This window comes from Trachypithecus francoisi, unplaced genomic scaffold, assembly GCF_009764315.1.
Source record: "Trachypithecus francoisi isolate TF-2019V2 unplaced genomic scaffold, Tfra_2.0 Lachesis_group17, whole genome shotgun sequence".
In the NCBI taxonomy this organism is placed as follows: domain Eukaryota; kingdom Metazoa; phylum Chordata; class Mammalia; order Primates; family Cercopithecidae; genus Trachypithecus; species Trachypithecus francoisi.
Genome location: NW_022681462.1, coordinates 64,317,338 through 64,343,276, shown reverse-complemented (window position 1 = coordinate 64,343,276; position 25,939 = coordinate 64,317,338). Strand labels below are relative to the sequence as shown.

The following is a 25,939-nucleotide window of genomic DNA, read 5'->3' as shown; positions in this document are numbered from 1 at the left end:
CAGACAGATCTTGTGCATTTTTATCTAAAAACTACCCAAAATCAAAATGGTTCCACAGGTTTCTTTCCAGGCATAACAAAAAAGCTGTTTTGTTAAGACAAAAACAAATTAGAGGGTAAACATAAAACTAAAGACCAAAAGTAAAAAGCACTGTTTATTACTTGCAGTTAACACCTATAGGTGTTCCTCTTAGTACCAGAGTTTAATGCAAAGGTAATCTGAGAGATGTTCTAATAAGAGGATCATAAACATTTAAACTTCCACCTATAAAATTAAAGATATTATACAAGCTAGGATAATACATACAAGTAAAGTTAGGACATTTCAGGAACACTTAAAGAAGATGCAATTTAAAAACAAAAACAAAAAACAAACTAGCTTTGCACAGAGAAACAGGCTCTACATTTCACCCCTTGCTACCTTGCTAAATTTTTGTTGCTTTGAAAGGTCCACTTACTGATATTTTTTGCCCAAGGGTTTATAACTTGGCAGCATAGGCTAATTCATTATAGTATTTTTATAGTCTTATGATCTAGATGAATCTGTAATAGTAGGCACAATTTCAAAAATTGTTTTTGGCCAGGACAATATTGTATTTTTAAAAAAAGTAAAGTCAGCCTTAAATGGAGCTTACCTATTTGTTTTGGAAAGTTCATCCTTTGCCCTTTTAACTCCAAAAATTCTTGTGATCAAGGCACTAAAGAGAAGTGTGGATGAATTTCGCACCTAATGTACAAATGAAAACACAATAAGGGTTAAATATTCTTGGCATGAAACCAACATTTACAATATTCAAACTAGATGATTCAAAATCATTACCTAACTGGCTAGTATGAGGCTAAAAAGATATGTCTGTGTTCATAAAATAATTTTTTTAAAAACTTTACTTAATGTAATCTATTCAATGACTTAAATTGAGCTCTACAACCCAATCACATGCACAAACATAGCCTTTCCCCATATTTCCAATATTATCATCAACAGTTTTCATTATATCTCTGCACTTGGAGCATCAAATAACACTTCTTTTTTAAAAATTCATTTTTCCATATTCTTCCTGACAATGAAAATCCCAGTAAAACCTCAGCTCTTTCCACTTATTTTCTGAAATCCTTTTACCTATGAGAAAATACTTATAAAACCTAATTTCAAAGAACCAGGCACAGTGACTTACACCTATAATCCCAGCTACTTGGGAGGCTAAAGTGGAAGGAGTGCTTGAGGCCAGGAGTTTGAGACCTTTGGGCAATATAGTGAGACCCCACCTCAAAAAATATATATATATACATTTTTTTAGAGTTTTTTTTTTTTTTTTTTTAGAGCCATGGCACATGCCTGTAATCCCACGTAGTCAGGAGGCTGAGGCAGGAGGATTGCTTAAGCCTAGGAGTTTAAGGCTGCAGAAAGCTATGACTGTGCCACTGTGCTCCAGCCTGGGCAAAAGAGTGAGAACCTGTCTTTAAAAAAACAAAAACAAAATCCAAAAATCCTAACTTCAAAGAATCCAGGTAATTAATATGGCCAAGAAAATAGTTAACATCCAAAATGTTGCTTATCAGCTTCACAATGCAAGTAACTTATCAAGTAATTTCAATACTGAAATTATCTGATAACTTAGTAAAGATAAGAGGCAGGAATTATCATGAATAAACACAAATTATTTCTCCAAGATGACAATAATCTTTTCCCTATCTTTTTCCAACCAATGTGTCAAGATGCTTTGGAAGATCATAAAAGGGTCTTGACTTTCGGCACTACAGGCTCCTCAATTACTCTGTCAAATCAGTGTAGAGATGTATACATACTCACTTTGCTACAGTGTGTAAGGCCCTATACCAGCACCATGGATAAGATCCAGAAACAGAAAACACATACTTACTGATATTACAGACCTTATACTCTAAGTAAGTGACATAACCATATGGTGTGCTAAATAGCAATATAAGTAGAAAGATCACTAAAAGTAACAATGTTAAGATTTAGAAAACAGCTTCCTGAAAGCGCTGCCCTTAGAGTCACAAGCTCAAATGCCCACAGGAACAGTGAGCAACAGAGGCAGCAATGTACTTTGTCTAATGCAGTCAGTGTCAGCTGAGTTGCTGCCATGAGGAAATATAAGTTCAGTTTTGCCAGATCTTCTGCTTTTTCAAGAGAAGCCAGAAACCCCGGTTTTTATGTGAAATCTATTTTGAAATGCTGGCAGGAAATTAAAGGAAAAAAAAACCCACAAAACTCACCATGAAAGCCAAATAAAACAGTGGTGGGCTAGTTTGTCCTACTGGCCACCAGTCTGTAATCTCTCCTCTAGAAGCCAAGAACTGACTCAAGTCATGCATGGTAACCATAGAAGTAAACTTTACAGATACACTGGCATAATTCATACCAAAGCTTCAATAAAACCCTAAAACTGAAAAGATCCACTTATGTTCATTCAAGAGTCATCAAACATCCATGGAGGCCCTACTATGTGCCCTGCCTAATTTAATCCCCAAACAACAAATCAATCCATGCTGTTACTTTATCAATATAATCTCTGCCCTCGTTCAGGTCTGGATTATCTTCTACCTGATCTAGTGAGGTAGTTTCCAAAGACTTTTAGGTCTAAGATGACTTGGTAAAGACATCTGGGACCTTCTCTCCTCTTAGAAATCACACAAAAACACAAAAAGAAAAGGAAAACAGAAACACACACTCCATCTTGCCCTAAGCCATACTTTCTGACAAAGGCTGCCAGATGTAGTAAAATTAAAACAGGAGTGCCTGGAGATGTTGAGAAATGCACACCTTAAACAAAACTGTAGAGGACCATTTTACAAAGTGAATGGGCACCCTCAGAAACAAAACTCCTCTGATTCAACAGACTGATGGCAGGAGACACATAATGTCTTTTTAGTAATATTAAGATGGACCAGATGGTTCCAATCCTATCTGCCTGACCCATCCTGATATGGTCTGAATGTTTGTGTTCCCCCAAAATTCCTATGTTGAAATTCTAACCTCCAAGGCGTTAGGTGGTGGAGGCCTTTGGGAAATAATTAAGTCATAGGGGTAGAGCTCTCATGAATGGGATTAGTGCCCTTATAAAAGAGACCCCAGTGAGCTGCCTCACTTCTTCCACCATGTGAGGACACGGCTAAAAGGTGCCCTCTATGATCAGAAAGTAGGCCTTCACCAGACACTGAATCTGCCAGCATCCTGATCTTGGACTTTCCAGCCTCCAAACTGTGAGACATAAATTTGTGGTATTTTGTTATAACAGCCCAAAGGGACTAAGATATCCCTTATAAAGTGTCCTCATTAGCAATCAGTGATGATCATTATCTTTTCCACTAGGTGTAGCAAAATCACGATATTCTATAGGCCTTCTGCATTAATCATTTACATCCTCAGAAAAACTTTTTTTTAAAAGCTTTTCCTCATCTGCTATTTGGTTACCCTGTTCATAAGTCAGTAAATAATTATTTCCATATATTGACTGTTTTAAGAATAATTAGTTCATGCCACACCAACCTCCAAACATGACTGATTTTGTTTTAAAATCATTTTTAAATTACTTTTTAAAATTGAGGTATAATTCATGCATCATAAAATTTACTATTTTAAAGGATGCTAGTCAATGGTTTTTTACCATATTCACAAAATGTGAAGCTATCACAACTAAATTCCACAATATTTTCATTACCTCAAAATGAAACTTGGTAGCCGTTAAGTCGTCACTCCCTATTCTCCTGCAGTAGGAAAGCACAATCTACTTTCTGCCTCTATAAACTTGCCTTTTCTGGATACTTCATATACATGGGATCACATGATATGTGGCCTTTTATGTTTGGTTTCTTTCACTTAGCATAATGTTCTCAAGGTTCCCCCATGCTATAGCATGTATCAGTACGTTACTCCTTTTTACGGCTGAGTAACATCCCACTGTATACATATACCATATTTTAAAAATCTGTTCTTCATTTGATGGACATTTGGGCTATTTCCAATTTGGAATATTATGAATAATTTTGCTAAGAATATTCATGTACAAGTTTTTGTGTGAACATGTTTTCATTTCTCATGGCTATATACCTAGAAGTGGTATAGATTGGTCATATAGTAACTCTATGTTTAACCTGCAAAAGAACTGCCAAAGTGGTTGCACCATTTCATAGTCTCACTAGCAATGTATAAGGGTTCTGATTTCACCAGTTCTCCAATTTCTCCACATCCTCCCCAATACTAGTTGTTTTCCATGAATTTTATTTTAGTGGGCATGGAATGGTAACTCATTGTAGCATTTCCCTAATGACTAATGATGTTAAGCATCTTCTTGTGTGCTTACTGGCCATCTGCCTAACTTTTTTGGAGATACATATTATTTGTCCATTTTAAAATTGAGTTGTCGTTTATTATTGAGTTCTGGACACTCCACTCTTATCAGATATATAATTTGCAAATATTTTCTCCCATTCTGTGGGTTGTCTTTATACTTTCTTGATTGTGTCCTTTGAAAAATATTTTTTTTTTCTTGATGCTGGTTAAGTTTTATTTAAAAAAACAATTTTTTTTTTTTTTTTTAAACTTAGCGACAGCTTCATGCTCTGTTGCCCAGGATGGAGTGCAGTGGTGTAATCATAGCTCACTGCAGCCTTGAATTCCTGGGGTCAAACAATCCTCCAGCCTCAGCCTTCTGAGTAGCTGGGACTACAGCTGCATGCCACTATGCCCAGCCATCTGATTTTGTTCAAGTCCAATTGATCAATTTTTTTCATTGCTTGTACCTTAGGTGTCATATCTAACTAAATGTTACCTAATCCAAGGCACAAAAATTTATACAGGTCCTCTTGTAAAAGTTTTATAGTTTTAGCTTTTACATTTAGGTTTTTAATACATTTCGAGTCATCTGAATATGGTATGAGATGGGGATCACATTCATTCTTTTGCATGTGGATATCCAGTTGCCCGGTACCATTTGTTGAAGGTTATTCTTTCTCCACTGAATTGTCTTGGCACCTTTGTTTATTAAATGTGGAGGTTTATTTCTGTACAATCAATCCTAATCTGCTGATTTATATGCCTATCCTTGATCTGCAAAAAAAAAAAAAAAAAAAGCCAGAAGGGATTTAACAGAGGTTGTGCTGAATCAATAGATTAATTTGGGGAATATGTCATGTTAACAACAGTGAGTCTTCCAGTGATGAATACAGGAGATCTTTCCATTTATTTAGGCCTATAATTTCCTCAAAAAATGTTTGAAAATTTTCAGTGAACAACTCTTGCAGTTCCTTTGCTAAATTTATTCCTAAGTATTTTATTCTTTTTGATGCTATTATAAATGAAACTGTCTTCTTAATTTCATTTTTAGATTTTTCATTGCTAGTGTACAATTTCTGTATGATGACCTTGTGCCCTGAAACCTTGCTAATAGACAAGCTTTAATTTGCGTGTGTGTGGATTCCTTAGGATTTTCTATATTTAAGATCATGTTATCAGAAAATAGGGGTTAGTTTTGCATCTTCCTTTACAAACTGGGTAACTTTTATTTTTTATTCTTTTCTAGTTGGCCTACTAGAACCTCCAGTACAGTGTTGAATATGAGTGACGAGAGTGGATTTCCTTGTCTTGTTCCTGTTTAGAGAGAAAGTTTTCAGTCTTTTACCATCAAGTATACTGTTGGCTATGGATTTTCCATTGAGGTTGAGAACTTTCCCTTCCATTCTTAGTTTCTTTTCACATAAAACAGCACTGGATTTTGTCAAATGCCTCTTCTGTATCTGCTTAATCACGTGGTTTTTGTTCTTTAGTCTATTCACATGGTATACTACATTACAACGGTCCTTCTCGTCTGCAGTTTTGCTTTCTGTGGTTTCAGTTACCTGTGGTATAGTACACTAAGGTATTTTGAGAGAGATCACATTCACTTAACTTTTATTATGGTCTATTGTTATAATTGTTATCTCTTATGATATCTAATTTATAAATTAAACTTTATCACAGGTATGTATGTATAGGGAAAAGCATAATCTATAGAGTTTAGTACTAACCACCTGGTTTCAGGCATCCACTGGGGGTCTTGGAATACATCCTCCTCAAATTTGAGGAGGGGACTACTATAATTGATTTTTGTAGGTTGAAAAATACATATTCTGTTTTAGAACTGTGTAAGTCATACAGAAGAACATTTAAAAGACTTATTGTAAATATAGAGCAAAATAACTAGCATGAAAGCCTACTTCCTACTTAAGACAGAAGAGTGTCCCTTAGATTTCTGTGTGATAGTATGAATGGTTCAAGGATATCTGTTTCAGGTATTGCTTTTTATGTTTTAGTATTTCATCCATATTTTCTGTTCCATCCACTATAAATAAAGTTAACGAGAAGACTGAAGTAGACAAAGAAATGAGAAAGAGGTTGTGACTAACAAACTGCATTATCGACTCCTAATTCACTGACAATAAATGCTAATATGAATCATTGATAGCAATCTTTTTTTTTTTTTTTTTTTTTTTGAGACGGAGTCTCGCTCTGCCACCCAGGCTGGAGTGCAGTGGCTGGATCTCAGCTCACTGCAAGCTCCGCCTCCCGGGTTCCCGCCATTCTCCTGCCTCAGCCTCCCGAGCAGCTAGGACTGCAGGCGCCCGCCACCTCGCCAGGCTAGTTTTTTTGTATTTTTAGTAGAGACAGGGTTTTACCGTGCTAGCCAGGATGGTCTTGATCTTCTGACCTCGTGATCCGCCCGTCTCGGCCTCCCAAAGTGCTAGGATTACAGGCTTGAGCCACCGCGCCCGGCCGATAGCAATCTTAATATGAGTAATACAAAAGGTCTTTAACAGGGCTAATGTATTTTGAAAAATTCATAGTAGTAATGGCAATAAAAACATGTCCCTTTTTGGAAGGATGGATGGAAAACATTAGGTTGATGCAAAAGTAACCGCAGTTATTGCCATTAATAAGTAAAAAGGAGAGCAAAGACAGAAAAGGTAAGTAGTAGTAAAGTTAAAAATGGAGAAATGATAATAGTTGTAATGAACCACGAAATGATGCTGTGGTCAACAATGGACCACATATTTAATGATCATCTCATATGATTATAATACCGTATTTTTACTGTACTTTTTCTATGTTTAGATATCCAAATAATTATTACTGTGTTACAACTGCCCACATACTCAGCATGGTAGCATACTCAATATAGGAGCATGCTGTACAGTTTGTAGCCTAGGAATAATAGGCTATATCATACAGCCTAGGGGTGGAGTAGGCTATACATCCAGGTTTGCACATGTATAGGATATGATGTTCACATGACAATGAAATCCCCAAACAACAGATTTCTCAGAATGAATTCCTGTCATTAAGTCATGCATGATTTTAATCCCAGCTAAAATCCATCCTTCTCACAAGGGAAACACTTCCTGCTCCTGACCTCCTTCTCCATCAAGCCCTGAATATATGGTTGATAGGAACCTGGAATTCGACTGCAAACAACTCTTATCAAAATTTTTCTCTTCTATTCACAGAGTGTATAACTTTTTCTTTCCTTTCTTGCATGAAAAAGCTTTCATGTAGACTTGTTTAAGATACAGAAGAGGCTGGGTACAGTGGCTCATGCCTATAATCTCAGCACTTTGGGAGGCCAAGGAAGATGGATCACTTGAGGTCAGGAGTTCGAGACCAGCCTGGCCAACAGGGTGAAACTCCATCTCTACTAAAAATACATCTGTAAAATGAGGATTATAACAGAACCTACCTGGATAACAGAACCTACTAAGATAATCAATGCAATGTAAATTATGCCAGGTACATGAGAAATACTCAATAAGACAGCCATTATTATGATTATGTGTAATCTATTCTTGTATTTCTAGTGCTTAAAAAAATCTACAATATATTAAGTAAATATGTCTAATGCCAAAAATGTTTACATAATACATTTCTCTGTATTTTAAAAATGCTTACTAGGTAGCAAAGTTTGAGAGATCTGTATGGTTTCAATACAAAAGACTAAGGAATCTGTAAAAACAAATTAAATATATACATGAATGCTTTCTCAAAAATGTTTCTTTACTGCAAGTTAAAATTAAGTTCATTTTACATGTGTGTTTTCCCTAACTTATCAGGAAAAACAATTAAGTCAAAAGTACAGATGTAGCCAGCTTTAAGCACAGTTATATTCCTAAGAGGATGTGTACAAATCAAAGTTCTGCAAATCAAACCATATTTCGCATGCACTAAGGAAAAAATTACACTTAAAATCACTTCAACAGAGAATGTTTTCGTAAATTGCTTTTGTAAGTGAATACTTCTCCACATCCATTAAGTAGGCTGACTTATAAATTTTATCTTAGATTAGACTTTTATACAGCAGAAAATATAACCATTGATAATATTAAGTAACAGTGTTGATTATAGCTATGATTATTTATTTCCTCTAGCAAAGCAAACTAAATAGAAATGTTTCCTTCATAAAGTGTTAAAAAGGAAGATCCCAAGAAATGAAATTATTAGTATTATGAAATCAGAAAGAAAATAAAAGCACTTATATATATTTATGTAGCCTTTTGTGGATATGTATGCATACATGTACTATGCACATGTAAAGCCCACGCATAAAAAAAGAGAAAGAAAAAGAATCAGAATGCTTACATCTGTATGGTAATTTAATAGGTGACTTTTACCATTTTTATTATGCTTTCCTTTATTTTCTTTATTTTATTTTTTTTTTTTTGAGACGGAGTCTCGCTGTGTCACCCAGGCTGGAGTGCAGGGGCGCGATCTTGGCTCACTGAAAGCTCCGCCTCCCGGGTTCACGCCATTCTCCCGCCTCAGCCTCCGAGTAGCTGGGACTACAGGCACCCGCCACCACGCCCGGCTAGTTTTTTTTTTTGTATTTTTAGTACAAACGGGGTTTCACCATGTTAGCCAGGATGGTCTCAATCTCCTGACCTCATGATCCACCCGCCTCGGCCTCCCAAAGTGCTGGGATTACAGGCTTAAGCCACCGCGCCCGGCCTGCTTTTCTTTATTTTCAAAATTTCTGCAGTGGACATGTATTACTGTTTAGGGTCTCAAAAAACAGTCTTTTCAAAAAAAAAATTAATCACTCATTTCTGATAGTTTCAATTTTACTAAAAAGTTGGACAAATCACCAGGCTTCACTCTCTGAAAGTCCTTTCATAGAAAATATTTCTTGGTCCATCTGGAACTAATGGCTTGAAGAAAGCAATATTGGTATTTCTGATAATCACTTTTATGATCTCCAGTATTCCTGATGGTCAAGCCACATTCCTACCTCTCTGACTCTACTGACATCATAAAGGCATTGCTTTACTTCCTGTAAGTGTAAAAGGTAAACTCTGTGACCTCAAGAGTAGTTATGCAATGCTCTTAGACAGAATTCCAGAAGTGTGTATCTCTTACAGGAAGATGCACAATTTTCTAGGCAAGAGTTGGCAACCTCAAAGGATTCCTCTTCACAGTGGGAGTCTGTGCCTTTGGCTTCCACTGCAAAATACTTACTCTCAATTAGAGGCTTATCATACAGGTAAGAAATGGTTTGTGCAGCTTACTAACTGGAAAGCCTGACTTTCTAGTAAATACTCCACTCTGCAGGCAATGTATTAAGATCTAGCTTCTTTTCTCCTCTCCCTTTGCCAGACTTTTTACTTTAAGCCATATTTCAAGCATCTATAAACCAGAGGTTATTCTCCTTATTCTAGAAGACACAATGATATAGGAAAACAAACTATAATGTTTCTCCTAGAAATCATAAGAAAACACATGAAACAATTGTACTGGGTATTGTCCACTATCTTTAAGATTTTGAATCAAGATGCTTCTGGACAGTGACCATATTACAAAAGAAAATGCGACTCACTATTTAACCTCTTCCATTTCAATGTTTTGCGAGTGTCTGTTTTTTCAACTTTTGATGGAGTTTATTTGTAGCACTAACTCAACACACTAATACTAGAGTCCACAGCATCCAAAATACAGACACATTTAAATACTCAGTGTTGTTTTGTTTCCAGATCAACATAATTAATCATGAGGGAAATGCAAATCAAAATCAGAATGAGATGCCACTTCACATCCATTAGGATGGCTATTACCAAAAAAAAAAGATAACAAGTATTGGTAAAGATGTAAAGACACTGGAACTTGTGCATGGCTGATGGGAGTATAAAATGGTGCTGCTGCTGGGGAAGAAGTTTGTTCATTCCCCAAAAAGTTAAACATGGAATTACCATAATGATATACCCAAAAGAACTAAAATGACTCAGATAATTTGTACATTAATATTCACTGCAGCATTATTCATCATAGCCAAAAAGTGGAAACAACCTAAATGTCCATCAACAGATGAATTTGGATAAAGAAAATGTGGTAGCTCAACATCACTGATGATAAGAGAAACGCAAATCAAAACCACAATGAGATACCATCTCACACCAGTCAGAACGGCGATTACTAAAAAGTCAAGAAACAATAGATGCTGGTAAGGCTGTGGAGAAATAAGAGCACTTTTACACTGTTGGTGGGAATGTAAACTAGTTCAACCATTGTGGAAGACAATGTGGTGATTCCTCACGGATCCAGAACCAGAAATACCATTTGACCCAACAATGCCATTACTGGATATATACCCAAAGGAATAAAAATCATTCAACTATAAAGATACATGCAACATATGTTTATTGCAGCACTATTTACAATAGCAAAGACATGGACCCAAACCAAATGCCCATCAATGATAAACTGGATAAAGAAAATGTAGTACATATACACCATGGAATACTACACAGCCATAAAAACGAATGAGATCATGTCCTTTGCAGGAACATGGAAGAGGCTGGAAGCCAGCATCCTCAGCAAACTAACACAGGAACAGAAAACCAAACACTGCATGTTCTCACTCATAATTGGGAATTGAACAGTGAGAACACACAGACACAGGAAGGGGAACAACACACACCAGGACCTGTTGGAGGCAGGAAGGGAGGGAGAACATCAGAACAAATAGCTAATGCGTGTGGGGCTTAAAACCTAGATGACACGCTGAGCATGATGGCTCACGTCTGTAATTCCAACACTTTGGGAGGCCAAGGCGTGCAGATCACGAGGTCAGGAGTTCGAGACCAGCCTACCTAACATAGTGAAACCCTCTCTCTATCAAAAATACAATAATTAGCTGGGTGTGGTGGCACGTGCCTATAGTCCCAGCCACTTGGGGGGCTGAGGCAGGAGAATCACTTGAACCCGGGAAGCAGAGGTTGCAGTGAGCTGGGATCACACCACTGTACTCCAGCCTGGGTGACAGAGTGAGACTCCATCTCAATTAAAAACAAACAAACAAACAAAAAACCTAGATGACAGGTTGGTAGGTGCAGCAAACCACCATGGCACGCTTGTATCTATGTAACAAACCTGCACATTCTACACATGTATCCTGGAGCTTAAAGTAAAATAAAAATTAAAAAAAGGAAATGTGGGATGTGTGTATACCATGTATACTGATAAACCAACACACACACACACCCTACCCCCACCGCACAGTATGGATCAACCTTTCACATACTACATGAAAGAAGCCAATAACATAAGGACAAATATTGTACAATTCCATTTACATGAGGTATGAGACCAGGCAAATCCATAGAGACAGAAAGAACAGAGGTTACTAGGGGTGAGGGAGATGAGAGATGGGAGTTAGTGTTTAATGAGTACAGAGCTTCTGCTTGGGATGATGAAAATGTTCCAGAAAAGCACAGTGCTGATAAACGTTGTTGTGAATGCACATAATGCCACTGCATTGTGTATTCTTAAAAACAGCTAAAGTGGTAAATTAGAAAGAATATAACTGGCTGTTTAAAGAAAAATAACAATGTAGTGTGAGTTTACAACATACATGAAAGTAAAATGTGTAACAACAGCACATAAACTGAGAGGAAACAGAAGTGCACTATTATTAAGTTCTTATACTTTAAGTGACATAGTGTAAGATCACTTGAGGGTAGACTGTGATAAGTTAAAGATACATACTGTAAACCCTAAAGCTATCACTAAAGTAAAAAAAATTAAAAAAAACAAAGAAAGATGGTTAATCAGCCAACAAATGAGTGAAAATGGAACCATGAAATATCAAAAATAAAAAATGTAGCTTGATCCAAAGATTTCTAAGAAACTTCACGGTAAAGGGCAGGAAATATTTTTTATCATCCAGTGAAAGATTAGTTTATTAAAACCTACTCAGAAGCATAATTAAATCAATGAAAATGAATAGTAACAGCACTTACTGCCCAGACCGGTGATGTAAAACCCAGAATTGCAGCCTTAGCTCCATCAGCAACATAAGGAATAATATTTTCTCCCAGGCGTGTATCTCTGAACAACGCTCTAAGGATATTTAAAGCATGAACCTAAAACAAGAAGTTCAAAATTAGTTGTAAGTTGAAAACCGTGGCAATTCTAAATCTACACATATACAATAGCACAGCCTCAAAACAAAGAATTTACTGAATTACAAGCAATGGATAATTCACAAATGAAACAGCAGATGTAATAAAACACATCCAGTAACTGATAAACCATTTTACAAAAAATTAGTAAGACTCAAACAATGCTATAAAAAAGCTTGATCCAATGCACATATGTAGAAGCCTGCACCTAAATACAGAGACAACATGTTACTTTCACACACACGAAACATTTATTTTCTAAAATCCCTCAAACTTAGCCACAAATAAAGTCTCAACAAATACCAAGTAATTAATAACTTATAGATTACGCTCTGATCACCATGGAATTAAGAAACTTAAAAAAAAAAACCTTTATCTTTTATTTTATTTTATTTTTTTAGATGGAGTTTCACTCTTGTCGCCCAGGCTGGAGTACAATGATGTGGTCTCGGCTCACTGCTACCTCCACCTCCCAGGTTCAAGCGATTCTCCTGCCTCAGCCTCCCCAGTAGCTGGGATTACAGGTGTGTGCCATCATGCCCGGCTAATTTTTGTACAATTAGTAGAGACAGAGTTTCAACATGTTGGCCAGGCTGGTCTTGAACTGCTGACCTCAGGTGATCCACCTGCATTGGCCTCCCAAAATGCTGGGATTATAGGCGTGAGCCACCGCACCTGGCCTAAAAAATGCTTTTAAAATTGGCACATTTTCAAACACATTAAACACTGGTCAAAATTTTTTTTTAATATTTTGAAGATGCTACCTACATACCAATACTTGTAGGATGCAGTTTAAGTGAAATTTAAAAAAAAAAAAAATGTATATCTCAAATGCTTCTATTTTTTTAAATGACTAGAATGATTGTGGTAAGTGACCAATTAAGTCAACAGAAAGAGAACAATAAACTTGAAACACAGAAAGAAAATAAAAATTTAGGGCAGAAACTTTTAAAATAGCAAAGATACAACTAAGAGCATTAACAAACCCCAAAGCTGATTCTCTGAAACAGAAATAAACCTCTGACAAGACTAAGAACAGAGGAGAGAAAGAAGGCACAAATAAATAAAAAATATTATGAAGGAATTTGAAGCTACAGTGAGCTATGATAGCACCACTCCACTCCAGCCTGACTGACAGTACAAGATCCTGTCTCTAAAATAAAAAAATAATAATAATGTATGGTCTCATTTATGTAAAACTCAAAAAACAGAAAAAAATAAAACTAGAGGGTTGGAAGTTAGGCTAGTGGCTACTCTTGGAGAGAAGGGTGTGGACTGGAAGAGAGCAAGAGGGGGGCTTTCAGTCGCTAGAAATGTTCTGTTTCTTGATGACTGTACAAATGTGTTCACTTTGTGAAACTGTACTGAGGTACACATATGATTTGTACACTTGTCTGTATATGTACTATAATTCCATCAAAAGACGCATATTTAAAAAAATAGGACAGAAACAGCATGAAAAGGAAAACCACAGGCCAGTCTCACTCACAAAACCAGTGAGAGATGCAAGAATGCAAAGATAATATTAAATTGAAAAAATCAATACAATTCATGACATCTGCAAATTCTAGAAGAAAATATATTTATCTCAAAAGATGCAAAAATATTCAATAAAATTCAATTTCCTTAATAAGATAATGGGTAGATTAAAAATTGCAGCAAATTGATCAGAAACAACCTAAGGATGCCTGTTATCTCTCTTTCTATACCAAACTGTACTACAGGTTCAAGCAGCAAAGTACAATAAAAACTGTTTTTAAAAAACTAAAAATTAGAAAGTTAAAACAAACTTAGCATTATTTGTCAAAGACATAAAACAAATTCAAAAGAATTTATAGATAAGTCATTTGCTGTATTACAGCAATTCTGATAGGCTGCTGAATACAAGCACGATAATAATCCAAAAATTAACTGCAATCTTCTCAAACAGCAACAGATAATATAATATTTTAAAAATACCATTCATAATTGCAAAAAAATAAGACATTAGAAATAAATCTCAAAAATAATCTGTAATACTTTTATGGGCTGGGCATGGTGGCTCACGCCTGTGATCCCAGCACTCTGGGAAGCTGAAGCAGGTGGATCACCTAAGGTCAGGAGTTCAAAACCAGCCTGGCCAACATGACAAAACCCTGTCTCCACTAAAAATAAAAAAGTTAGCCAGGTGTGGTGGTGCACACCTGTAATCCCAGCTACTCAGGAGGCTGAGGCAAGAGGGTTGATTGAACCCAGGAGGCGGAGGTTGCAGTAAGCCGAGATCGTGCCATTGCACTCCAGCCTAGGCAACAAGAGCAAAACTCCCAAATAAATCAATACGTTTAAATTCTAACCAAAATTCCAAAAGGGCTTTTTATTGAGTTTAACAAGCTAATTCTAAATGTTTTATAGAAGAGCAATAGGCCAAACATAGCCAAGGTCATTCTGAAGAGAAAACAAAAAAAGATTCAACTTGCCAGATATTATAACTTTTTATAAAGACACAATAATTAAAATAGTGGTTTTAGGCTAGGTGTGGTGGCTCACGCCTGTAATCCCAGCACTTTGGGAGGCCCAGGCGGGCAGATCACTTGAGGTCAGGAGTTCAAGACCAGCGTGACCAACATGGTGAAACCCCATCTCTACTAAAAATACAAAAATTAGCCGGGCGTGGTGGCACAGGCCTGTAATCCCAGCTACTTAGGAGGCTGAGGGGGGAGAACAGCTTGAACCCAGGAGGTGAAGGTTGCAGTGAGCTGAGATCACACCACTGCACTCCAGCCTGGGTGACAGAGCAAGACTCCATCTCAAAAAATAAATAAATAAATAAATAAAATAGTGGTTTTGCTCCAGGGATGGATTAATAGACCAAAGAAAGGCAGCACAGAAACAGAACCACCTATCTATGGAAACACATAATAGAGGCAGTACAAATCAAGAAGAAAAGGATGTATTATATCAGAAATGTCTCTGTATCAGTCATCCAAATGGCAAACATTAAATTATTTTATTTTATTTTACACTAACAAAGACAAATTACAGGTAACATAGACTTGCACGCACTCCAGCCTGGGTGACAGAGCAAGATCCTATCTGTAAAAAAATAATAATATGGTTTCCTTTACATAAAATTATGACAATTGTGACAAGTAAAACTTCAAAACTTTTAAAAGCAAATATAAAATATCTTTCTCAGTCGGGCGCGGTGGCTAACGCCTGTAATCCCAGCACTTTGGGAGGCCAAGGCAGGAGAATCACCTGAGGTAAGGAGTTCAAGATTAGCCCGGCCAACATGGCAAAACCCCGTCTCTACTAAAAATATGAAAATTAGCAGGGCATGGTGGCGGAAGTCTATAATTCCAGTTACTCAGGAGGCTGAGGCAGGAGAATCGCTTGAACCTGGGAGGCGGAGGCTGCAGTGAGCCGAGATCGTATCACTGCCCTCCAGCCTAGGCCACGGAGTAAGACCTCGTTTTGGGAAAAAAAAAAAAAAGAAAAAAGAAAATATAAAATATCTTTCTGATCTTGGGGTGAATTTCTGAAATAAGATCCAAATGTACAACCCGTAAAGGAGAAAGCTAACCTATTCTATTTTATTAAAATTAAAAATTATCTATAGAATAATAGAGACCACGAAGTAAAAAGAGAAACCATAGGTTGGGAGAATATATATGTAATTCAAATAATCAAAAAGAAATCAATATCAAGAAAATATTTCTGAAACAACAACAAAAATTCAGCTCCTACAAAACAAAAATGAAGGGACAAATAACCAATATCAAAGTAAGCAAAGTCTTTCAACAGACAACTCTCAGAAGTAAACCAAAAGGCTAATAAACATATGAAAAGATGTTAAAGCTAACTAGTAATAAGAGAAATGCAAAATGAAACTAGAAAACAGCATTTCACACTAAGCAGAATGTCAAAAACTGTAAAAGTCTGATAATACAAAGGTGTTGATAAGCAATGGAAAGTCTTATACTCTGCTGACAGGAATATTAGTTCCACCACTTTGGAGACAACACAATAGTACTGAATTCAATATGTGTGTACCCTACAACACTGCAATTCTTCTAGGTATATAACCTGGAGAAACACTCACATGTGTAAGGAGACACACAAGAATGTTTGTTTCAACATTGTTTCTTATACAAGAAAACTGGAAACAAAGCAAATGTCCATTCACAGAAGAAGGGATGAAATGAAATAGAATAAAATACTGTTCAGAAATGAAAGTGAACAGGGGCTGAACAGGAGCTCACTAACCTTAAAATATAATGTTGATTGACAAAACCAAAGTATAAAAAGTGTGAATAACAACATTCATATAAAAGGAGATAAAAGTATGATGAAAATGCTTGGGAATGATAGTCACTAATTCGGGTTAGTGGTTACAGCTGAGGAGGAATAAAGGGGAACGAGATGTGGAAGAATCCACAGCATAACTAACAATCTCCGTAATGTTTAATTTCTTAAACTGGAATTGGTTTCAAATATGTTCATTATTCACTATATATTTCTGTATGCTGAAATATTTCAAAAGATACATAATAAAAATAATAAAGAAATGAACCATGGGAGGGGAGAAGGAAAGCAAATTATCAACTAAAAAAGCTTAGAAGACTGGTCACAGACAAAATTTTTAAATCTCACCAATTTCATAAAAATGATCACTAAAATGCCATCACTTTGAAGTACAGTAGGGCAATAATTATCCAGCACTCGTTAAAATCAACCCCCACTATTTTTAGATGTTCTTATAAAAACAGCACAGGTTCAGCATCCCAAATCCAAAAATCTGAAATCAAAAAAGCTCCAAAATCCAAAATTTTTTTGAGCACCGACATGACATTCTAAGGAAATGCTCATTGGAGCATTTTAGATTTTCAGATTAGAGATGTTGACCCATTCAGTATAATGCAAAAATACCAAAAAAAAGAAGAAAAAAAAATCTGAAATCCGAAACCCTTCTGGTTCCCAGCATTTCAGATAACGGATACACAGCATCTACTTTTTTAAAGTGATAGTTTAGGAAAACAGAACCAATTATATCTTTTTCACATTTCACTGAAAAATGTCTTGAAATTATCATTTTTGAACGGTGATTAACAACATTTTAGTCAATTTTTTAAAGAAATGAAGACATTTCTTTTTTTTTTTTTTTTTTTTTTTGAGGCGGAGTCTCGCTCTGTCACCCAGGCTGGAGTGCAGTGGCCGGATCTCAGCTCACTGCAAGCTCCGCCTCCCGGGTTTACGCCATTCTCCTGCCTCAGCCTCCCGAGTAGCTGGGACTACAGGCGCCCGCCACCTCGCCCGGCTAGTTTTTGTATTTTTAGTAGAGACGGGGTTTCACCGTGTTAGCCAGGATGGTCTCGATCTCCTGACCTCGTGATCTGCCCGTCTCGGCCTCCCAAAGTGCTGGGATTACAGGCTTGAGCCACCGCGCCCGGCCGACATTTCATACCTATGGGCACTGGCCACTATGTGCCATATGACTATGTTCCATATGATTGTGGAAAAGAATCCTCATTCTTTTCCACAGTCCACATTCTGGCCTGTGGGCTCCCTTTAACACCTCCCACAGGCTCTAAAATAAAATCCTATGTACTTATTGTACTTGATTGTAAACTTCAGCTCTCAATCTGTTCCCTGACCTAGCATGGCTCTTTATAGTTAGGTAGGAGTGTCCTACTATAGGCTGGGCACGGTGTCTCATACCTGTAATCCTAGCACTTTGGAAGTCCAAGGCAGGCAGATCCCTGAGGTCGGAAGTTCGAGACCAACCTGGCCAACAGGTGATTGGGCCTGGTCTTGAACTCCCAACCTCAGGTGATTTGCCAGGTGTGGTGGCCCACGCCTGTAATCCCAGATACTGGGGAGGCTGAGGCATGGGAATTGCTTGAACCCAGGAGGCAGAGGTTGCAGTGAGCCAAGATCGCACCACTGCACTCCAGCCTGGGCAACAGAGTGAGACTGTCTCAAAACACAAACGAAAAAAGGAGTGTCCTACTATAAAGCATTAACTGAGGAAGCCCAGACTATAATGTACAAGCAGTACTTGACAGGTATTAATACTGACTCCCTAGTGGTGAAGCGAAGCTATGAGGAGCGCTTTAACTTCATACATACAGGTAGTGACTAAAAGGAACTAAATGTGAACATCCCAAAAGTTAGATACCATATTTAAAGGAACTTTTCAACGGCCGAGTTACAAAATGTACATCAACTCAAAGAAGCACACATGAAATTCTAAAGTGCTAGCATATACACTTTCAAATTTGTGGATGCAATAGTATTATAAAATAGCTTATATAAGCTCGATGTTTTCACCAGAGTTTAAAAATTGTTTCGTTTGATTAATATATTCAACTACAGCAATGGTTTATTTTGTGGATGGTAAAGACAAAAAATAAAAAATAAAAACTATTCAAACAAGCTTCAAATGTCTGTCCAACGTTCAAGAGTTCATCTCCAACAAATAATTTTTGTTAAAAAATAAAGCAAAGATTTAAAACCACTGCAGGAGGCTGAGACAGGATAACTGCTTGAACCCAGAAGGCAGAGGTTGTAGTGAGCTGAGATCACGCCACTGCACTCCAGCCTGGGTGCCAAGAGCAAAACTCCATCTCGAAAAAAGAGAAAAACAAAACGAAAAAAACAACACTGGAGGGTTTGTGTATTTCCATGATTACCTGGGGGACTGTGCTCTGTAAGTCATCTGTAGGCCCAGTCAAAGAGATTAACTCTTTCATTGTTATTTTCAACAAATCCATTTTGCCTTTCTTTGGTTCAGATGCCAACAGTGCCTATGAAAAAAGAATGTAAAAATTAACAGGGTTCTTAGTTTACATACACTTTTTGCTGCTTCCCTGGATCAATTCCAAAATGAAAAATCCCCTTAATAAAAATATGTGGTTATCAAAGAAAGTTAATTAAGCCATGTCGCCCTGGACAGGCGGTTTAGCCTCACAGTTTAACCTACAGATTCTTCATCTGTAAATTTAGGTGAAGGTGAAATCATGTCATCTCTAAGGTCACTTCCAGTTTGCTCATTAAATTTTACAATTCTAAAAGGCTAAAACTTACTGACAACTCCTTAAGAACCCCAAGTAGGTGGCAGTTCTCAGACACAATAAACAAATCAGTTTTAGTAACAAATTTATCTAATAAGAAAATTCTCTTCACTTAAAAAACAAAAAATCTCTGGATTAAATTTCTTGTAAGAATGTTAAGGCTCCCTGGAGATGAAGCAGTTAGTTAATTCTTCACCAAAGAATCATTACTTGGAGGACTAATCAAAGTATCTGAAACTCCATGGAACAAAAAGAAATACTGCAAACATCAAAGAGGTCCTATATTTAAAATGTTCAGTAGCTTACTTACTTCGTATCTAACACTTTGCCGATGTCCAATAAATATAAAAATAGGGTAAAAATAGGGTATTAAGTCACGTGAGGCAATAAAAAGGAACGAGGTACTAACATATATTACAACATGGATGAACTCTGAAAACATCATGCTAAGTGAAAGAAGTGAAAGAAGCCACACACAAAAAATCATACACTGTATGATTCCATATATATGAAATATCCAGGATGGGCAAATGTATAGAGCTGGAAGGTAGATTAGTGATTGCCTAGGGCTGAGTGGCAGGGGTAGAGAGAAACGGGAAGTAACTGCTAATGAGTATGGGAAGTTTCATGGGTTGATGTTCTAAAACTAAATAATGGTTGTACAGCTCTGTGAATATACTGAAAACCACTGAATGGTACACTTTAAAAGGGTGAATATATAGTATGTGAATTACAACTCAATAAAGCTGTTTAAAAAAATCACTTTAGTCACATTCTCAGACTCCCTTCCTCCATGTCTACTTTTCATGTTTGTAGCTACTGGCTCTCAAAAGTGAAAGTTCAAGTTCGTCAGCTTCTTCTGAAGCATTTCAAATTTACAGAAGAGGAAAATAAAGACATACAAAAAAAAGTTTGGTTTAGAAGACATTTCTCATAGTTTATTTATGCTCAGATAACATATTTTTTAAATGACTGTTCAAAAAAACTTTGTCTATATTGAAAATAATTTTTAATCTGTCTACGCAAAAGGTAAACTCACAAACTAAGTAGGCAGTTTTTTTCCGTAGCTAACACTATGCAGATTTCCACCAAAATAGGAATATAACTTTATTAGCAAGTCATGCTAAGAGAAATGAAGACTTAAGCAGTTTTTTTTTTTAATTTAGACTTTATTCAACTAAAATAAAGTGGAAAGCTACATTCAATTACTAAAATGTCTTCAGGGAACCATGGCTTTTTTCTCCCAAAGAGCTGGGTAAAGTTTTGGCATTCTTGCCAAGGCTAAGGTAAGAAAGTACACCTTCTGATTACTCATTATGACCAATACTTAGTACAAGTTGGGCACCAGAGCTGAAAGAAGCACACTGCACAAATATGCAGTGAGACGACCTTGATCCTGTCTTAACATTGGACCTCAGACAGACAAATGACATGTAAAAACACAAGGTCAGAGTGAATTACAGGCAGGAGAATGAAACACACTGATCCAGAATGGGTCAGATCAAAGAAAAGTTGATTTCTGAAGGTCACCAAAATCCGTACAGGAGAACTACATCAATGATCTCTGTCAACAACCTCTGCAACTGATGCCCACTGTCACCAAAAAAATCATAAAGGGATTTTAGGAATTTGAGGGAGGAATAAGAAAGAGAAGGAAAAAATGTAGGGGCACAAAAAAAACCAGAGACTTCATTCCATTTATTTTCAGGGCTTTTATTATACCACCACATTCCCGGATTTAATCTTACTATGCATTAAACAAAGGCCTTTCGAGATGGGGTCTGATTTAGTATTGTGAAGACACTGGTTTTTATTCTTTGGGTTCATGAAGGTAACAGTCTTAATTTCTAAATAAAATATTTTCCCATCAATAGCCATATCTAAATGTGCTGATATGAAGCAATCTTTAAGGTATAATACTAGTGAAATCAAAGAGCAAGCAGTGTACACATTTTCATATGTGTTTAAAGGGAAAACGGACTCATACACACATATTCTCATATGCAGAGAGGTTCAGGAGTCAGGCTGCCTGGGCTCAAGTCTTAACTCAGTTCTTACTGTCTCTGTGGACTTTGGCAAGTCACTTAACATACCTAAACCCCAGTTTCTTCATCTAGAATATATAGATGATAATAGGGTACAGGGAAGGAGTTAATGAGGTAATGTATATTAAATAACCACTGATAAATGTCAGCTACTATTATGATTATGATTATTTTATGGATGGATGTTTTACAGGAGAATTGAAAAGAAAATGTTAACACTGGTTGCCTACAGAGAGTACTGAAGGTCTTGAGATGAAAGGAAGACTCTTTTTTTTTTTTTTTAATACAGTGGGGTGGTGGGGCAACATGTACACTTCCTGGAAGTGAGCAATGACTGTGCCACAGTGATGTCTGCCTACTTAATACACAGACAGAAACGTATACCACCCTCTGTTGATACTACAAGATTGACCTTTTAGAGGGTTTGTTCCAAGAACAGATCTTGTCACAGGAACACACCGTCCCCACATTAAAACAAAGCCACAAATGCTATGGTGCTGAAAAGACAGAAATGTTCTTTATGTAATATGCTCACTCACATGTCAAACAGGTTAGTATACACTATCATCAAAGACAAATATAAACAAACAGCTAGGGTCCTACAGACAAGTACCTGTATATAGAAAGGAATTCCAGCACTGCGCCTTGTAGCACAGAGTTTAGATGAAGGATCACTGCATTTAATTTCCTCTAAAACACTCCATAGCCACTGCTCCGGTAGCTTTTGCAGACTCACATTTGGGCACCTAAAAGGCATTTATAATCAAACATTCAGAATTAGGTATCAAAGTTGAAAGTACAAACTATTGATGTACATTTACACTGTTAAGAAAATAATAAACATCCTTATATTGAGAGGGGATGAAACTAAAAAAATGTCTCATATTTTTCGCCTACTTTCCTCTTTATTATGGGTCTTAAGATCTAAAGATTTCATTTCTAACAACTGCAGTGTTTAAAGCATATGTCTTGTCTGTAAAATAAGTTTTAATATGTGGGCTTGCATCCACACTCAAAATATTCAGGAAAAGGTTGATCATGGTCTCACAGATATTTCATACTATACAACTCAAGATTTCCAACAAAGAGAATATAAGTTTATCGTTTACTATAATTTATGTTCTGTTTATAGGGATTACACATATTCAAAGAAAACACACTTTAAACTGCATTTTAGCAATCATTTTCATCGCTCTCAAAATGAGGCCTACCACAAATAAAAGTTTTAACCAGATCCTCTGGAGAATTAAAGCAATGTATCTGGGAAGAGGCATAAACATTTTGAGGCGATTTGAACATTACATCAGTGAGCTTCTGCATTATCACATTAAGCATTATCTTAGAGTGCTCAAGAACATTTAATTTTTATAAAATTTTTCAATGTATACCCTACTAGACTGTATAACACTGCCCAAGGAATAACATACTCAGTGGTAGGTAGACAAAATTATCTTAGCAAGATAGTACCTGGTTTTAACTGAAATTAATATATGAAAATTTGCAGATAAAGTCCAAAGGAAAAACACGTTTTTAAGTTGAGAAAGAAAAGTTGCAGAAAGATAACTGATTTCTAATTGATAGTGAATCTCTTAGGAACACATTTGGGATTTTTTTTTTTCTTTATTCTAGTTTGGCGTAAAATAGATAATTTCAGTTACTGACTAAACATTCTAAATAGCAACTCAGATTCAGCTGTATGTTTCACATAGAACAAAATATATAAATATTACTACTTTAAAGGAGGCATTTTTTAAAGTTTGACATGGACCTAAAAAATATTATTTCAGCCATAAATGTTACAATTACATCTCCCTACTCCTAGCAGGCTCTGTGATTCTAAAGATTTCCTTTTAGCATATCTTAAAATCCATCACCTCACCCTTGCTTCTTCAACACTCCTGCCCTTAGCCACCAAAACCAGCTATCAAAACTCCCAACCTAGATTAAAGAGATTCAGAGACATAACAACAAAATACAGTGTGTGAAATTGTTTAGATCCTGATTTGAGCAAATGAAATGTAAAACAGACACTGTCAAGTAACAGAGGAAATTTATATACATACTAGATATTAGATAACACCAAGAAATTCTTTATAAAATGTGCCATTGAACTGTGAACATGGAACAAAGGGTTCATATTTTTAGAGATGCATACTGAGTACATAGGAATAAAAATCACAAATCGGGGATGTGTTTTAGAATACTTCAGCAAACAATAATAAAAAGGAATAGATGAAGCAGTTGTGACTCAACTTTGATCACTATTGAATTTGGATGACGGGTAAAGGCGGTTTATTATTCTCTCTACTTTTAAATATATGTGATATACATACACACAAATACATACATTTGGAATTTTTCATAATAAAAATAATTGCCCCACACTTTTGTATTTTTAAGGATTGAGGTTACTTCCCAATCACTGGATTTTATATCTTTTTAAACTAAGATAAATGTCTTGTGTTTTGTGAAATTATTTACCTACTTTATTAGTAATATTGCCAGCTTGATATAATCCTCACACAGTTGCCCAAAAACTGAAATTCAAATTTCTAAGAGTAATTACTTAAGTGCTAATGATATAGATTACTGCTTGCTTTTGTTCCTTCTTCACTGTAAAAAAAAGAAAAAAATGGGCCAGGTGTGGTGGCTCACATCGGTAATCCCAGTACTTTGGGAGGCTGAGGCAGGAGGATCACATGAGGTCAGGAGTTCAAGACCACCTTGGCCAACATGATAAAACTCTATTTCTACTAAAAATATAAAAATTAGCCACGCATGGTACTAGGCGCCTGTAATCCCAGCTACGCAGGAGGCTGAGGCAGGAGAATCGCTTGAACTGGGAAGGCGGAGACTGCAGGGAGCCAAGATGGTGCCACTGCACTCTAGCCTCGGTGACAGAACAAGACTCCATCTCAAAAAAAAAAAAAAATTAAAGCAAAAACCTTTTTTTTTGGTGATTTAGCTACCCAAGAAGCAGCTGGAATTATAGAGGTGAATAAGGTAAAGAGTACTTGATCTAATATCTGTGGGTTTAATTTATACTTGTATTTTCTTCCTAGAACCATGGGCAAGTTAAAACCAGCTGATAGATAATACTACAGCCTAAGGTCAAGTCTCCTGTAGGGGATTCGATATGTAGGAAAAACTAAGGGGAAGAAGGAACTGTAGGACATGAGAGGTACTTTCCTATTTCCTTAATTTCCTAAGTGTGTTGAAATATAAATACACTAAATACTAGTTCAATAATGCTCCTCAACTGTCAGTAGGCCTCCCCTGGGCCTCCCTGCATGAGCCCACAGTGTCTCTGGCAAAACCAACCACTCCAAGAAGGCAGGCAGGTCTGGAATGAGAGTGGAACCCCTCACTATGCATCACCCTTCCTTGCATGAACTTTCAATGGCTCTTGACTATTAACCAAATCATTTAACTCCTCTTCTAACTTGATCAAACTCTCCCAGCTTGAAAGGTTGCCTATGACCTGGACCCAACCCTCCTACTTAAATCTAACCTTAACTTTTCCAAGTTGCTACACAAACTCCTCTGGTCTAGTAAGATTGTTTTTTGCTGGTTCTCATACTAACATACAACACACACACACACACCACAAACACACACACCTCATACTCCCAACTAAGCATTTGTTTATGGTCTCCACACATATCCCTATTCATCCAAATGATGAAACTTCCTCCAAATACTGCTCTCACGAGGACTTTTCCTTTCTCTAAACTTCTAATTAACTTGAAGCAACTACTAGGTATTAGGCATACATGGGATCAGTACAGTGTCATGGAAGGGCTGGAATCTGAACTAGACTTTGAAGGATGTGTAGGTCGAATGGTGGAAGGCCCATATACGAGAGCTGAGGAAGTAAAAGATGAGATGACTGGGGAAAGAGCTAGGTCAAGGTCCCAGAGGCAACTCCCTAATTTAGATACTTGGCTAGTATAACTGTAAACAGTTCACTGGGCCTATTTATTCCCTTGAGTATTACATACTAAGAACCAAATGCTTCTTGTTAATTTGCAGAACTTGAAAACAGAGGCCAGAAAAATGCTCTACAAGGTCAAGGCTGGCAAACTGCCATCGACAGAGCCCTCCTTGCCCACTGCACCATTTCCTAAGTGTGTTGAAATATAAATACACTAAATACTAGTTCAATATTAGCTCCTGACCCAGGAACCTCAGGAGCTCTGGGAAACGCTCAAGGCACCAGCTCCTACCATCTAGTCCGAACCTTCTTATTCTGCTCTGGAATTCCCCAGCATCAAACCAGCTTTTCTGCAGAATTCTTTACTTGTCTGGTTTCCAATGTGAACTTTGCCACTGGATCCTATTCCTCTGATTCCCTTGCTTCTTAGCTCTGCACCTCTCCCAGGCAAGTACTGCCTTCAAAGCC

The 25,939-nt window shown here is 36.8% G+C and overlaps 1 protein-coding gene across 9 annotated transcripts in view; it reads right to left on the bottom strand.

Annotated features, from left to right (window-relative positions):
• The window catches only part of THADA (THADA armadillo repeat containing), a 366,170-nt gene that overhangs the window by 262,898 nt on the left and 77,333 nt on the right, over positions 1-25,939 (bottom strand). For all 9 annotated transcript variants that reach the window (XM_033175863.1, XM_033175871.1, XM_033175868.1 and 6 more), the window contains 4 exons: positions 22,151-22,283; positions 19,112-19,225; positions 12,279-12,401; positions 635-726 (listed from right to left, as the gene is read on the bottom strand). In XM_033175863.1, the coding sequence (XP_033031754.1) occupies positions 635-726; positions 12,279-12,401; positions 19,112-19,225; positions 22,151-22,283 (462 nt within the window). The remainder of the gene's footprint in view (positions 1-634; positions 727-12,278; positions 12,402-19,111; positions 19,226-22,150; positions 22,284-25,939) is intronic.